At 42.0% G+C, this 15,373-nt stretch overlaps 2 protein-coding genes and 1 long non-coding RNA gene across 5 annotated transcripts in view; 1 reads left to right on the plus strand and 2 right to left on the minus strand.

Annotated features, from left to right (window-relative positions):
* LOC148684254 (uncharacterized) overlaps positions 1–1,816 on the minus strand; it is a 10,191-nt gene extending 8,375 nt beyond the window's left edge. The window contains exon 1 of one of the 2 annotated variants that reach the window (XR_015946286.1): positions 1,653–1,816. This is a non-coding gene — a long non-coding RNA (uncharacterized LOC148684254). The remainder of the gene's footprint in view (positions 1–1,652) is intronic. The other variant, XR_015946285.1, reaches the window with a different exon arrangement.
* Positions 1,154–12,422, plus strand: CLXN (calaxin). Its single transcript, XM_035129034.3, has 6 exons — positions 1,154–1,224; positions 2,658–2,813; positions 5,034–5,138; positions 6,163–6,314; positions 6,765–6,869; positions 9,976–12,422. Exons 1-6 carry the CDS (start codon positions 1,167–1,169, stop codon positions 10,024–10,026), a joined length of 627 nt encoding a protein of 208 aa, XP_034984925.1. The 5' UTR covers positions 1,154–1,166; the 3' UTR covers positions 10,027–12,422.
* Positions 10,266–15,217, minus strand: RBM48 (RNA binding motif protein 48). Of its 2 annotated transcripts, none has more exons than XM_088653590.1 (5): positions 15,062–15,217; positions 12,996–13,143; positions 12,634–12,779; positions 11,015–11,562; positions 10,266–10,468 (listed from the first exon to the last, which is right to left on the minus strand). In XM_088653590.1, the coding sequence occupies exons 2-5, from the start codon at positions 13,121–13,123 to the stop codon at positions 10,364–10,366; spliced, it is 927 nt and encodes a 308-aa protein (XP_088509716.1). In that variant the 5' UTR covers positions 13,124–13,143; positions 15,062–15,217; the 3' UTR covers positions 10,266–10,363. The 2 variants fall into 2 exon arrangements, with proteins under 2 accessions (XP_088509716.1, XP_034984919.3); XM_035129028.3 differs by having other exon boundaries at positions 12,996–13,186.
* Between the last annotated feature and the right edge of the window lie 156 nt (positions 15,218–15,373).

Below are 15,373 nucleotides of genomic sequence, written 5' to 3' on the forward strand. Positions count from 1 at the left end.
TCCCAAAACCATCTGCTTATATACATTATTTACACAATGGGCCTTGCGTGATTGGCTACTTCAGGGCTACACCTGTGGGCCAATTATATTGTGGATTGACTTCTGCCTGCAGCCTGATTGGCTGCTCCTACAGGCCAATCAGGTAGCAGATTCGCTTCTGCCAGCCGCCTGATTGGCTGCTCCAGCAGGCCAATCAGGTTGCGGATTCACTTCCACCTGGAGTTGGATTGGGTAGCTCCCGCTGATTCTGAATCCTATTGTTCTAGGATTCAGCTCAGTACATAACACTTACCATTTCAAGCCACAGGGCAGGATGAACAGAGATTCTAGACCATGCCCCACCTAAGCATCTCTAAAATCCTGATGCACCCCCCCCCCACTTTATTCAAAAAGTGAACTCCTATTCACATAGAGGAAGCCTAAAAGGCAATTCACTCTTAATAAATCATTCTCGCACTGCACCCCTTTAAAATCAAATTGCCGCCCTGTGGGGCGTGTGCCCCCCCCGTTGGGAACCACACGGCTCTAGACCCTATACTGTAAGGTGCATTTCGAGAACCTGCAAACTAAAAACAAGAGCCCAACACATCTGGCCAAGGGAAAGCGAATTGTTCCAGGTGAGAATTTGGTCCTGGGGATCACTGCAAGTGCCAGCATCATTGAAACATGCAGGTTTTTATCAGCAGCCGAGTAGAAAAAATGGTGGGAGGAGATGGCTCCAAGGACAAAGTTCTTTGCCCTCCCTTTAAATTACAGCTTAATCCTAGCCCCATGCAAATCAGTGGGTCTGGGGCGGGGATATCGGTCTGGCGTCGTCCCATATATTCTCCCTCCTCCAGTTTCTCTTATTATTATTATTATCCATGGCTCTCACGGTAACCAAACCAGCCAATGAGCCCGCCTTCCGCCCTGAGTTTCCTTCCCTCGGGCTGTTCCTCCTGGGTTCACTTCGGACCCTAAAAATGCCATAAACAAAGAGCAGAGTGACGGTGAGGGAAGGGGGAGCCCCAGGGCGGCAAACGTTGCCAGCCTAAAGAGAGCCTTCAAAGGGTCGGGGGCGCCCGCCGCCTTCCATTGCGCCTCCCGCGTCGGGAGCGGCCGGCCGGGCGGAGCCTCCGTTGCCACGGCCACCGCGTGGCGGCTTGTGGCGTCCGAGGAGCCCCGAGATGAACAGGAAGAAGCAGCAGAAGCTCGCCGAGTCGCTGTGCAGAACCGCGAGGCACTGTGAGTGGCAGGCTGAAGGGCCTTCCCTTTCCCACTCCCGCCAAAAAACTAAATGGCTGTACCCGCAATTATTTGCCCTTACGCTTTTTACGCGCGCGGTCAGTCGTTCAGGGCGTCGGAGCGAGGCCACCAGGGAGCCCCGGGTTGACACGCGTGTTCGTGGGTGCGCCCTGTGAGGTAGCTCGCTCGCATGACCTAACCTACCCCACAGGGGTGTTGTTGAGCGGATAAAGCAGGGAGGGGGAGCCATGTATAAGAGCCCCGCTGAGCTCCACAGAGGAAGGCAGCGTAGAAATGCAATAATGAAAGGTCCACACATAGTTTTAGCTGCGTAGAATATGGCCCTCAACTTTGGCTGGGAACCCAGTTTCAGCGGCTCCTAAGAAAGGCAGCAACCCCAAAATTTATTTTTCAGGTTGCAATCCTACCTTGGGTGTTTTCCCCATTGATGACTTCTGAGCAGACATGCACAGGATTCCACCATCGAGCTAGAAATCCAGTGTATTCCTTTGGTTGTTTTCCAATGCCCATTGTGTGCTGTTGTTTTTTAATTTGTCCCCATATCAACACGGGTCTCCTCCCAGGTGAATGTGCTCTCTTGCTTTTTGAGGTACGTTTGGAGACAACACAGTGCCCTGTAGGCAGAATGTCCTGTCTTGCAAGGTTAGATCCTATTTCTCTTTTAGCTCTATTCCACTGGTGTCTGAAGCCTCTTCTTTTAAAACAAGCTTTTGGTTTTATGCAGGCATCCCCAAACTTCGGCCCTCCAGATGTTTTGGACTACAATTCCCATCTTCCCCGACCACTGGTCCTGTTAGCTAGGGATCATGGGAGTTGTAGGCCAAAACATCTGGAGGGCCGCAGTTTGGGGATGCCTGGTTTTATGGCTTTTTTTAATCTTTTGGATCTGAGATCCCTATTTTTAACCCCTATTTTTAATGCTTCCCCCCCCTCTTGGATTGCGTTTGGTATATATTTAGTGTTTTGTGGGGGTTTGTGGGGGTTAGTTGGTGTATTGTGGGGGTTTTGTTATATTTTGTTAGCTGCTTTCAATATCTCCTTTGGGAGGGAAAGGGGGGTAGAGTTGTTTGTGTGTGTGTGTGTATAGAAAAATGTTAGTCTGCCACATTGCAACTACCCAAGAGATGTAACTAAATTTCAAAACCATGCTAAAGACCAGGTTGTGACTGAACCCCTTACAATAAAGGTACTATTGTTATGAAGATATACAGCACAATCCTAGACATGCCTACTCAGAAAGATCTGCAACGTCAAAGAGGCCTGAGCAAATAAAAAGGTCTATAACTGATGCCAAAAGGATTCCACCCTGGACAAGACTTCCTAGGGACATACCAGAACAGGCTATAAATATTGTGGATATTTTTCCTTTTTTACCACTCTCTTATTGCCGTAACTTCTATTTTATTTCATAGTCAATAAATTTGAAGTGGAATGTCTCATAAAACTTTTCAACAACTTGGGGGTGGAACCCAGTGACCGGCATGGTGCTGTTGGTTTGGATCGTAACTCATTTCGAAATATCCTGCATGTCACATTTGGTATGACAGATGACATGATTATGGACAGAGGTGAGATTACATAAATTCTTGCAAAATTGTGATATATGTAAAACATCTATTAAAATAGCATATTGCATAGTTTTGAAAACATTTCTATTCCAGTACCCTCTAGTTGTTCACAACAACGATAGGACACATGGTAATATATTGTTCTGGTATTGCATTAAATGCTTTACTGTTTGTTACTAATAACAGCCCATGAATATGCACGAGTACTTGGTAGGTACTGGGAGTACTGTTTGTGTTTGCCATTTATAATATGGTTTTTGATCAACTCAAAAATGGCACCAATACAAGTATTGCTATACAAGTTGCTATGTAGCTCGGGGTCCACCATCCTTTTTGGGACAGTGGGGGAACCTTTGGGAGTCTGAGAAGCTACTGCGGGCACAACGTACACATTCTCAGCATGTTCAGAGACATATATGCTGGCGTGGTCATGTCCACAGATTGGAAGATGGCAGAATCCCAAAGGACGTGCTCTACGGGGAGCTGGTTTCAGGCACCATGCCTGTTGACAGACCAACTGTATGTTACAAAGATGTCTGCAAATGTAACATGAAGGCTGGCAGCGTCAACCCTGCTGTGTGGGAATCCTTTGCAGATGAACACAGTGCCTGGAGACAGAGAGTCAGGTGATGCATCCCTAGCAATGACCAGATGAGGAATGGCCGCTGGGAGAAGAACAGAGAGAAGATACACCATGGTGCGTCTGCAGCAGCACAACCAGACACCTTCATCTGTCCCGGCTGCAACAAAACATGTCTCTCCCGTAATGGTCTCTACAGCCACAGCAGGCACTGTAACCTTCCAATAGTTTGACATTACCTCCAAAGGCACACTCCTCCATTGTCTCCTGAGACAGATGGATGCCAACAGAATAAGGCATTTATACCCTGCCCTTTAGCCAACAAAACCATAAGAGCTATTTAAAAGAAATAGGTACTATGCCAAGCCTCACAATTCAAAAAGATATGGCACACAAAGAAAAAAAATGGGAGGAGGAAAATGCAAGCTCAAGAACAATCGCTTCGAGTTATAGTTTTTAACTGTTCCTCCAAACATTAAAGGTAAAGGTAAAGGGACCCCTGACCATTAGGTCCAGTCGTGTTCTTACTAATGCCCCAAATCACATATATGTTCTTACTAATGCCCCAAATCACATATATAGCTTTAGTAAAGGTAAAGGGACCCCTGACCATTAGGTCCAGTCGTGACCGACTCTGGGGTTGCACACTCATCTCGCATTATTGGCCGAGGGAGCCGGCGTACAGCTTCCAGGTCATGTGGCCAGCATGACAAAACCGCTTCTGGCAAACCAGAGCAGCACACGGAAACGCCGTTTACCTTCCCGCTGTAGCGGTACCTATTTATCTACTTGCATTTTGACGTGCTTTCGAACTGCTAGGTTGGCAGGAGCTGGTACCGAGCAACGGGAGCTTACCCCGTCACAGGGATTCGAACCGCTGACCTTCTGATCAGCAAGCCCTAGGCTCTGTGGTTTAACCCACAGCGCCACTTGCAATAATTCAGCTTTTTCTAGTTTGCTAAAAAATGTCTGTTCAAAGTAGCAGTCTTCCCCCAATATCAGTTTATTGGCATAGAATGGAGGAGACACCTGCATTAGACACATTATACTAACTCATTCTGAGCAGTAGTCAGTGTATGTCTAAGTCCTTGCACTGTGCTGCATTGTGTAGCATGACAAGTATATTTCTGTTGCTCTAATGAGTCAATTTAGATGAGTAGCAGTTAAAGTGTAAAGTACACTCGAGCTGTTAAAATGTCATCAGAAGCTATGGTTACTAAATTACATAACTGTTTTTAAAACTCCCACTTGGTGACACATAATTGTTCCAGCATTATGACTTGGATCCAAATGCTACTTTAGGTTTACAAAGAGGTCACAGGCCCTGCAGGATTTGTTTTTCTTTTGAACAAAAGACCTCCTCCCCTCCCCTCCTATGTATGCCACATCAGAAGCTGCTTTGAAAAACCCCTCCGTTTCAAATACAATTAGCTATATTAAAGGGGAAGCTGTTTTTTTGAGAGCTACAAATCTAAAGTTCCTCTGGGCTCCAATGAACTTGTGGATGAAGAATTGTTTTTAAATTTCTAAAGGAATTATTGTGTATTTGAACCATATAGTTTGTAAGCCATTGGGTGAGTGATTACTTTGCTGCAAATAATTAATTTTGAAATACACCATAACTTTTTTTCTCCTTTCAGTGTTCCGTGCTTTTGATAAAGACAATGACAGTTGTGTCAGTGTAACAGAATGGGTAGAAGGTTTATCAATATTTCTTCGGGGGACACTGGAAGAAAAAATAAAATGTAAGGTTTCTGTACCATTAGCAGGTTTTTGCGCTAGTCTTAAAATCTAAGACAATTTAAATGGCAAGTGTATCGCTAAAGTATGCGAGTGATTTACTTTTAAAAACAGGAATGTTTCATCACTCAGTTTACTTCATTTTGATCCCGCCTTTCTTTCAAAGTGCTCAGAGGTGGCAAACGTGGCTCATCAGTCTTCTGCTTTTATCCTGTTGAAAACCCTGTAAGTTGTTGTTTAGTCATTTAGTTGTGTCCGACTCTTTGCGACCCCATGGACCAGATGGGAGGAAATAATACATCAAGACATTTTGTTTTTGAATAGGGACTTGAACCCATATCTTCTCTGTTAAATTCCAACACTACAAAATTCCCTGACTGTGAACCCAGATCTTATGAACCATCCTAGTTTGTAGTTTAGGTCCTTTAGATAAGAATTAGAAGGCCTCTCTTATAGCCACGCCTTCTGTAGCTGTTTTTACCAAGTACTTGTTGTCATGTATTGTATCACAAACTATACTGCCTGCACTACTATAGAGTGAGTATATATCATTTTGGGAATGGCCAGTCTAATACTGAGTTTGTTTTCAAATAATTTGCTTTCCAACATCTGGTATTTGGTCTGAATATATAAGGCACATAGATAACATGTTTCCTGTTATTAGTCTTAGGATTCACTTCATATTCACACACACACACATACATATATTTCACAAAAGGTAGGTGGTCCTGCAGGAAATGCAAAAGAAAAGTAAATGTATGAATAAACAGGAAGTAAGTGTCTAGCTTGGGGATGTATACAGTTAGGTTGATTTAACGCCAATATATGATATTTGACTATAAATATGCAGCAGCTTATTTGGGGGACCGGGGAATTCCATAAAATGTCTAAAAATTGGCTTCAACAGAGCAGTTTTTGGTTTACTTACTTTAAATATAATTTAGTGTCAGCTAAGTTCTCTCATTATGCAAAAGTGCTATATTTTATATGTATGCCTGCTTTACATTAAATCATTTGTCCCTTCCAAAGATTGTTTTGAGGTCTATGACATGAACAGTGATGGATATATTTCACGGGAGGAAATGTTTCATATGCTGAAGAACAGCCTGCTAAAGCAGCCATCGGAAGAAGATCCTGATGAAGGGATTAAAGATTTAGTAGAAATAACTTTGAAGAAAATGGCAAGTATTGTAACGTAAATATATAGTTTCTCATGCTTCTGTAGCTTTTGTGCTCATATCTATAATGTGGTCATATGAACTATTTGTTTATGGTAAGAGAAGATGTGCACCCACATTTTTACAGATGAAAAAGAAGCACAAATTGATTCAATCTCTCCAAGAATACCTAAAAAGATAATTCAGCAGACCATCTCCTGAGTATACTAATAGGCAATACCAGGTTAAAGTGCTTGCAAGAAGAGGAGCAAAATATTTTTAAAGGCATCAGCAAGGCAGAGAAATATATACGAAAGCAGCCAAAAGCATTTCATTCTACTCTGCTAGCAAGCTGACAGTGCATTTGTATCTCTACTCAAAGTAAGCCCATTGGGTTCAATGAGGCTTACTCACAGTTAAATGTATGTGCATCCTAATTGCAACTGAATTAACTAAAAACACCTGCTTTTGCAGGACTATGACCATGATGGCAAACTCTCTTATGCGGATTTTGAAAAAGCTGTGAGAGATGAAAACCTCCTTTTAGAAGCATTTGGGCCATGCTTACCTGATATGAAGGTATTTATGAAATCTATAAATGCCATAGTTGATACAATCAGAGGCAGGTGAAGCTTGTGGGATGCCTAGTCATGTTGTTATGGATACCTTTCAGCTTGTGCAATATGTTGACACAATCTGCTTGCAGAAACAATGTTTACTAAGCACTTGCTTGATTGTTGCCTTTCCTGGTTATTGAGATCTGTCAGACCTGTGCTGGGTGTGTAGAGGTAGTGAATGTCTCCTTGAGATGTCCTGCTGCCCTTCAAGAGGCACTAGTAGGATCCCCTTTTAAATAGCCAATATTCTTGGGAGAACTAGCACCTTGTTTTAAATATTCTATTCTTGGGCAAGGTGGTGGTGCATGTGACAGCTGGACAACTTCAGGCAGTATTGGATAACACTGATTATTTGGATCCATTCCAGGCAGTTTTTTCTTCCTGGTTTTGGGAAGAACAGCCTTCGTTCTTCTGGATATAGGAGGGGGGGGGACACAGCTTTATCGGTTCTCTGCAACCTCAGAGGGTTGCAGTATCATAAACCATAGTGTCATGGTGGGTGGTTTGGCTGACCAGGTTTGACATAGGTGGAATGTAGGCTGTGGTGACAAATGATTCTCAGAGGTGTTGAGGGTGGGACGCTAACCACCATGGATGGAAGTTTGCACTCCCCCCAAAGAACCAAGTTTGCAGTTTGGGACTATTGCTGGCCTCTGGGCAAAATGATTCAAAAGAAACACAAATGCCTCCAGTTCCCCCACCCCCCAAAAACACCACACTGTACTTAGATAAAAACTTAATAAATGCTGTCCCAGAGGAAGTTGTATGGAGCCTGAAGAACATGTTCACATTTCTACAAACTGTTAAACAGTTTGCAAACACTGTTAACACCTTTCTGTTTAGGTGTCTTGGAGGCCATACTTGGCCATGGCATAGGGCTACATATCAAAATACAGTGTTTTTTAAAAAGTGAGAAAAATCAGGATAGAAAGAAGTTGCGTATGGGTGTTTTGAGAAACACAAGACCAGAAACTCCCAAGTAACATGAAAAAAATGTTTTTAAGGGAGCCTCAAGAACATGGGTAGGCAAACTAAGGTTTGGGGGCCGGATGCGGCCCAATCGCCTTCTCAATCCGGCCCGCGGATGGTCTGGGAATCAGCGTGTTTTTACATGAGCAGAATGTGTCCTTTTATTTAAAATGCATCTCTGGGTTATTTGTGGGGCCTGGCTGGTGTTTTTATGTGAGTAGAATGCGTGCTTTTATTTAAAATGCATCTCTGGGTTGTTTGTGGGGCATAGGAATTTGTTCTCCCCCCCCCCCAAAAAAATAGTCCGTCCCCCCCACAAGGTCTGAGGGACAGTGGACCGGCCCCCTGCTGAAAAAGTTTGGTCACCCTTGCTCAAGAACAAGTTGCGATATGACATGGGGCATGCACAAGCCCTTGGACATGGGCCATAATAAGGATTCCTTGATATAGGAGGAAAGTATTGAAAATATCACACGCTAGCAAGGTGATGCTTAAAATTCTACAAGGCAGGCTTAGGCAGTATGTGGACCGAGAAATCCCAGAAGTGCAAGCTGGATTTCGAAGGGGCAGAGGAACCAGAGACCAAATAGCAAACATGCACTGGATTATGGAGAAAGCTAGAGAGTTCCAGAAAAACGTCTACTTCTGCTTCACTGACTATGCAAAAGCCTTTGACTGTGTCGACCACAGCAAACTATGGCAAGTTCTTAAAGAAATGGGAGTGCCTGATCACCTCATCTGTCTCCTGAGAAATCTTTATGTGGGACAAGAAGCTACAGTTAGAACTGGATATGGAACAACTGATTGGTTCAAAATTGGGAAAGGAGTACAAGTTGTATATTGTCTCCCTGCTTATTTAACTTATATGCAGAATTCATCATGCGAAAGGCTGGACTAGATGAATCCCAGGCCGGAATTAAGATTGCCGGAAGAAATATCAACAACCTCAGATATGCAGATGACACAACCTTGATGGCAGAAAGTGAGGAGGAATTAAAGAACCTTTTAATGAGGGTGAAAGAGGAGAGCGCAAAATATAGTCTGAAGTTCAACATCAAAAAAACCAAGATCATGGCCACTGGTCCCATCACCTCCTGGCAAATAGAAGGGGAAGAAATGGAGGCAGTGAGAGATTTTACTTTCTTGGGCTCCTTGATCACTGCAGATGGTGACAGCAGTCATGAAATTAAAAGACGCCTGCTTCTTGTCATCTTTCCGCAGGGCCTGCAAGACAGAGCTGTTCCGCCTGGCTTTTGGGTTAGACTCAGCCTGACCCCTGTGTTTTCCTCCCTCATGGCTTGGATTTATGGCCTACTTGAAATGAGGCTGCATTTTAAATTTTAATACTGTATTTTAATCTGTATTTTAATTAATTGTTTTTATGTTTTATTGTAATTCTGTTGGTGTCAGCCACCCTGAGCCCGGTTTTTGACTGGGGAGGGCGGGGTATAAATAAAAATTTATTATTATTATTATTGGGAGAAAAGCAATGATAAACCTAGATAGCATCTTAAAAAGCAGAGACATCACCTTGCCTACAAAGGTCCGTATAGTTAAAGCTATGGTTTTCCCAGTAGTGATGTATGGAAGTGAGAGCTGGACCATAAAGAAGGCTGATCGCCGAAGAATTGATGCTTTTGAATTATGGTACTGGAGGAGACTCTTGAGAGTCCCATGGACTGCAAGAAGATCAAACCTATCCATTCTGAAGGAAATCAGCCCTGAGTGCTCACTGGAAGGACAGATCGTGAAGCTGAGGCTCCAATACTTTGGCCACCTCATGAGAAGAATCCTTGGAAAAGACCCTGATGTTGGGAAAGATTGAGGGCACTAGGAGAAGGGGACGACAGAGGACGAGATGGTTGGACAGTGTTCTTGAAGCTACGAACATGAGTTTGACCAAACTGCGGGAGGCAGTGCAAACAGGAGTGCCTGGCGTGCTATGGTCCATGGGGTCACGAAGAGTCGGACATGACTTAACAACAACAATTGAAAATTTACTGTTAAAGTATGGTGTTAATGTTTTAAGCTTAAGATATATTTTATATTGTATAAGACTAATCATATATTAAACACTTATTCCTCATTTTACTTTACAGTGCAGAATGGCATTTGAATCACAAGCATTCCAAGATGGTCCCGATCTGTAGCTTTACAAATGACTTATTATACTATGTGAATGTCCTTGAAAAGGATACCATTAATCTTTTTAAGTAAAGGCAAGTCAGAAATATATTTCTCTATACCTTTTCCTCTATTTTCATATTGCCTTCATTTCAATATACTTGCTAGAAAAACCAGTAAGACATTAATGGAAAATTTTGATGTGTCTACACTCTTATGAAGCAATACATTCAAAAGGACTACAAAAACAATGGAACAACATACATTTTAGTTTAATTTCAGCATAACTGCTGAAGTTTATTAAATAAAATATACAAAAAATACTTTAATTATGCCAGATCAAGCCATACTTTCTAGTAAGAACTATATTCGTCTTCTTTGCTTTAATGTTGGCTTTGCTTGACTTTTCACTGATATTCCACCAGGTAGATCTGGAATTTGAACTGGAGTCTGAACAGGAACAGCAACCTAATATGGAAAGAGGAAACTAAACTTAGTACATTTTACCTATTCATTAAGCAGTTACTCTAGCTAGATCTTTCAGACAGTTAACTGAACTAGCTGTACAGCAGGGAATCAAATAAGCAAATTTTCTAATGACTTGCAGCTATTTCTCGATTTACATTTCACCCTACAAATTGTGTCACTAATTGTTTTTAGAACCAAAATAAAGGATGAGGTCCCCTAGGATACGAAGAAACATTTTTTGCTAATAATTTTTAGAACAATATACAGCCATAAACAGGAAATGCTAGCAAGCTAGTAACACAAATAGTCAACTTTACAAACCTTCCATTAAGCTGCACAGTATTAACATTTAAATGAAAGTTATCTAATGCAAGAAGAATATGAGGCACCTTTGTCCTTCATTCCTCTCCCAAGTAGCTATGCTTAAGAAATCAACATAAGACATAGAAGGGCAGCGTTTCACCTTAAATAAACAACTGCTATCCCATTTCAGAACTACAGACCACATATTTTGAAAATACTTAACATGAGTTTACTATAGCATACCTCCTTTAGTTTATTACGAATCAAGTTTGCTGAGGTGTTCAATGACTCATCCTCCATGTCTATTTTAGGTGTTTCTGGTAACCTTGGACCAATAATTATTTCTTCACTATTAATGTCTTTTCCAAAAAGGGCAAGTTTGTTGTCTTCATCTCGTCTCCTCTTTCGTTCCTGCAGCTGAGTTGTTCGAGGCATAAATCTACCAAGTCTATTAGTACAAGGATCCTTTCTTTGCAGGTTGCAGTGGGTTAATGTATTGTGAACTCCTTGCTGCAAGCCCTGAGCCATTAGCATCCTTTGGCCTGAACACTCAGCTGCTTCAGCGCAGTCACTAACATTCCGAGGTGCTGTTAACATACTCTGACATTGCTGTCCTAAAGGAGATGTTACACTTCTCAGTGGCAATTCAGAGTAGGATGATTGCTGAGGATCGCAAAGATGTACAGGTTGATTCCAGTTACTAGTGGCTGCCTGAGATGTACAAGATCCAGAAGCATCTAGCTGCACAGCCTTCTGAAAACTTGTACTGGAATTCTTTACCTGCAGTTGATCTTAAACATAAAACACAAGCAGTTAACATTTTGACTACCTAATATTTTTACACAAAAATACTTTGAGTACAACTGCGCTACAATTGAATAATTTGACTTTAATATTGGCATTTGTATTAGAATCATAGAATCATAGAGTTGGAAGGGTTCCCGAGGGTAATCTAGTCAAACCCTCTGCAATGCAGAAATCCTGCTCACAGTGACCCTGGATGGGCTCAAACCACCAACTTTCTGGTTGCACTGACCCTGGTTGCACAGCCAGATTCACTGACCCATTGTGCCACAGGAGGCACAATTCAATGTTCATATTTTAGAGCGGAGAAGTACTAGTTTTAACTACTATGCTAATTCTCCAACATTTTCATAGACAAAATGGAAATGTTCCTCCCAAAGTAAACAGCAGTGTTGGATGGTGGAGGTGTCGCCACAAACACTGCAGGGAGAAAAACTGTTTAAACTTTCTACCTGTTGTGGACTTAATCCTGCTTGTGGGGAGAAGAGGCATGTGGCACCTATTTACAGTTCAAAAAAAGCTCATGTTAAATGCAAAGGTGTGTTAAATATCACATTAGTTTGGCCATGAGTTTACCCTGGAACAAATCACAATGAAAGAGCCAGGTTTGTTTTATAAAGTTGGTGCTTGCCACCCCTACATTCTTTAGGAGGAAGAGTAGGATATAAATTACATCATAATTTTTCTACTAGACTAAGTAGTCAGTGGATAGGGTTTCCTTCATATTTTATATATTACAATTGAGCAATAGTTCTGTCAGACTGATGGCTGGTATGCTTGTAACCTAACAGCTTTATCATCTGTTAAAGGCATAGGATTGTTTTAATAAACTATTATTCAAATTGCATCTTGCAGATATCTTTGGCACTGGTTATGTTGTTTGCCTCTACTTTTTCCTTGTAGCACAGCATACTGTGGTGGAGTAATACAGAATGAATTCAAATTCAAAAATCCAAGTATGTTGGTACTTGGCAAATAAATTAATGATAATAATAATAATTTAACTAAGCATACAAACCCAAGACATTTAATTTTCAGAGAAGTATACAGCCACAAACCTTTACTACTAGTTGCTTTTGCTATATACTTCCTCCTGTCTTGTAGTTTTCCTCTTGTCTCCTGTATAGTCTCAAATTCTGGAGCATAGCACACATGTAGCAAACTGCCAAAGAAACTCCGTTCATCCAGTTTTCTTTTGGCTATCCTAACAAAGATGAAAGTTAAGTCAGACATTAAACACTATCCAGTTACAGCAGCAAACATTTTAATGTCTGTTTGATCCTAAAATGAAGTTCAGTTATGGCATCACAAAAATCCATTTAACTTACACACAACTATTACTTAACAAAAAAGTCAACACTGAGTTACTATGGGTCATGGGGGAAAGGAAGATGGGCTATTTTTGAAAAATTACAAATACCTTGCATTCTGTATTTTTTGGAACTTGATCAGGTAAACTTCTGTAAACTCTTCTGCTGGATAGTCATCTAGTGGGTTATATTCTTCAATGGTTCCATACAATGCAAATTGCTCAACTAATTCCTTCATAACACCCAGGGCAGGCACACCTTGTATTAACAAATATTGAGATTCTAAGTTGATGGTATAAACCTGAAAAACCATAGCCACATTAATACTTTTTGTCTCAGTTACAATCTCAAGTACTTGCTTGTTAAAATATGCTTTTTAAGTGTTATACTATTCTGAACTCAATTGGCCATGGACAGCTCTACTGTAAAGCAATTCAATTAGTATGAGCACTATATAGGAGAAGCAGAGTATGATCATTTAATAATGGTTGCCAACTGCGGTCAAAATATTAAGAACAAGCCTCATTTTTAGGTGATACTACCCTAAATTGGTTATATGACATTTGAACAAATGTTAGTTATTGGTCAGTATACAAATGATGTAAATGAATAGGTATTTTATAAATTAATTACTTGGTAAGTACCCTTAGAATAGCCCTTGTTCACCAGAAATTGAAAATACTTCACCAACTACAGAATTACAAAGGTAGCTAGTCATTATGGTTATATGTCACATTACAGATCATATGTGCTGCTTTTGGATTTCCCATAGGCATAATTGGTTGGCAACTGTGGGGAGCCAGGATGCTGGACTATTTAGGCTTTGGCTAATCCAGTAGGGCACTTACATTCTTCTAACTTTTGTGCATGTGTGGCATTTTTTTGCAACACCCCCGAAGCAAGTTACAGTGGGGGAATGTCAATTGATATATGGTGCAGAGATTCTTGAAAAGAATGCTGTACCTTTTTCTGATCCAAGACAATACTTATTTTCTTAAGCAAGAATGCATAATCAGGATAATTTAGTTATGTCTCACAGTTGAGAGTTCCTAGAATACTAGGAAAATGTAACTGTGAAGTAAGCTTACATCCAACCCACAGCATAAAAGTACAATAAAACATCCTAAAATGCCCCTCAGTTTGGAGGATTGCATTTGCTACAGTTAATTCATCATATAGATATAGAATGATCTATGTAGGGAGAAACAGCATCACCTATACTTGAATTTAGAGTGACAATATAAGAAAATAACACTATCAGCACACAATTGCTTCTAAAGAAAGACAGCCAAGCTGCAAGTAACAAATCACTCTTCTGGCAACGAAGTATTTTAATAAAGCAAAGTATTTGTTATACACTAACAATTCCAAAGTAGGGGCTACTACAGAAGATGGCCAACCACCAGCACAATCTACCGGTATATCTATGGGAGCTGGAATTACTCCCTAGTTCCCTTGAAAAGGAGATAAGACAGCTCTATGGGTGTCTTCTTTATTTAGCCATGAGAGCTAAATGGGGCCTTCACACTCAGAGGCAGTACTGTATATAAAAAAGCACTCTGGTCAGTGACTGAAATAAATCGATTCATTTGCTTGTATATCAATAAACAGTCACTGGAGCAGGAGCAAAGAGCAGAGCTACATGCCTTGTGGCTCTCATGAGCATTCGGCTGGACATTAGAAGCATACGAAAATAACAAAAGCCTGCTGGACTGGCCAGCGGCCCATCTGGTCCATCATCCTGTTCAGTTGACCAACCAGATGCCTGTGAGAAACCCACACGCAGACTCGTCCCCTCCTGTAGCTTCCAGCAACTGGTATTCAGAAGCATTACTGCTTTCAACAAGATTCTGAAGGGAATTCGGTCTCATTCGGCAGGCCATTTCCTCCTGTCAACCGGGTTCGTTTACATTCTCAGGATCCACCCCTTGCTTTATTTGCGGTGTAGTTATGGGGCTTGCGTTTATTTCAACAAAGTCCAGTCATGTCAACTAGCACCCAACGCGCCACTAGAGTGCCTGCAGCCGTTTAGAGATCCCCCACTGTTTCCAACCGATTTTTGTCGGTCATTTGTGTTAGCATGCTGCCTTCCAGACGGAAGATGCTAGAAGACAAGGGGAAGGGAGCTGCGTAAACACACGCAGGCAGGCCAAAGTCCTCTCCGCCCCCGCTTTACCTTCACCGCGCGTGGCCTGCGCCCCTCGCGATATTTGGCGCGCGAGGCACAGATCGATTGCTGCGCGTGGTGCTGATAGACGCTGCCGACTTCGCCTCCGCCGCTCTTGTCACCAACCGCCGCCATCTTCCCGTCATGCGCCCCGCCCCATCCCCTGTCGGCACATTCCAAACGCCACTCATCTTCCTCCCTCCCTCTCCCCCGCAAACCCCCAAACAAACAACCAATCAGGTAGAGAAAAACAGGTAACGCTCTCTCATTGGTTCTTCGCTCTGGGAAGGCTGAGGTAAGCGGGTGAAAGTTGAACCGAGC

The sequence above is a fragment of the Zootoca vivipara genome, chromosome 11 (assembly GCF_965207765.1).
Source record: "Zootoca vivipara chromosome 11, rZooViv2.hap1.1, whole genome shotgun sequence".
Taxonomy (NCBI): Eukaryota; Metazoa; Chordata; class Lepidosauria; order Squamata; family Lacertidae; genus Zootoca; species Zootoca vivipara.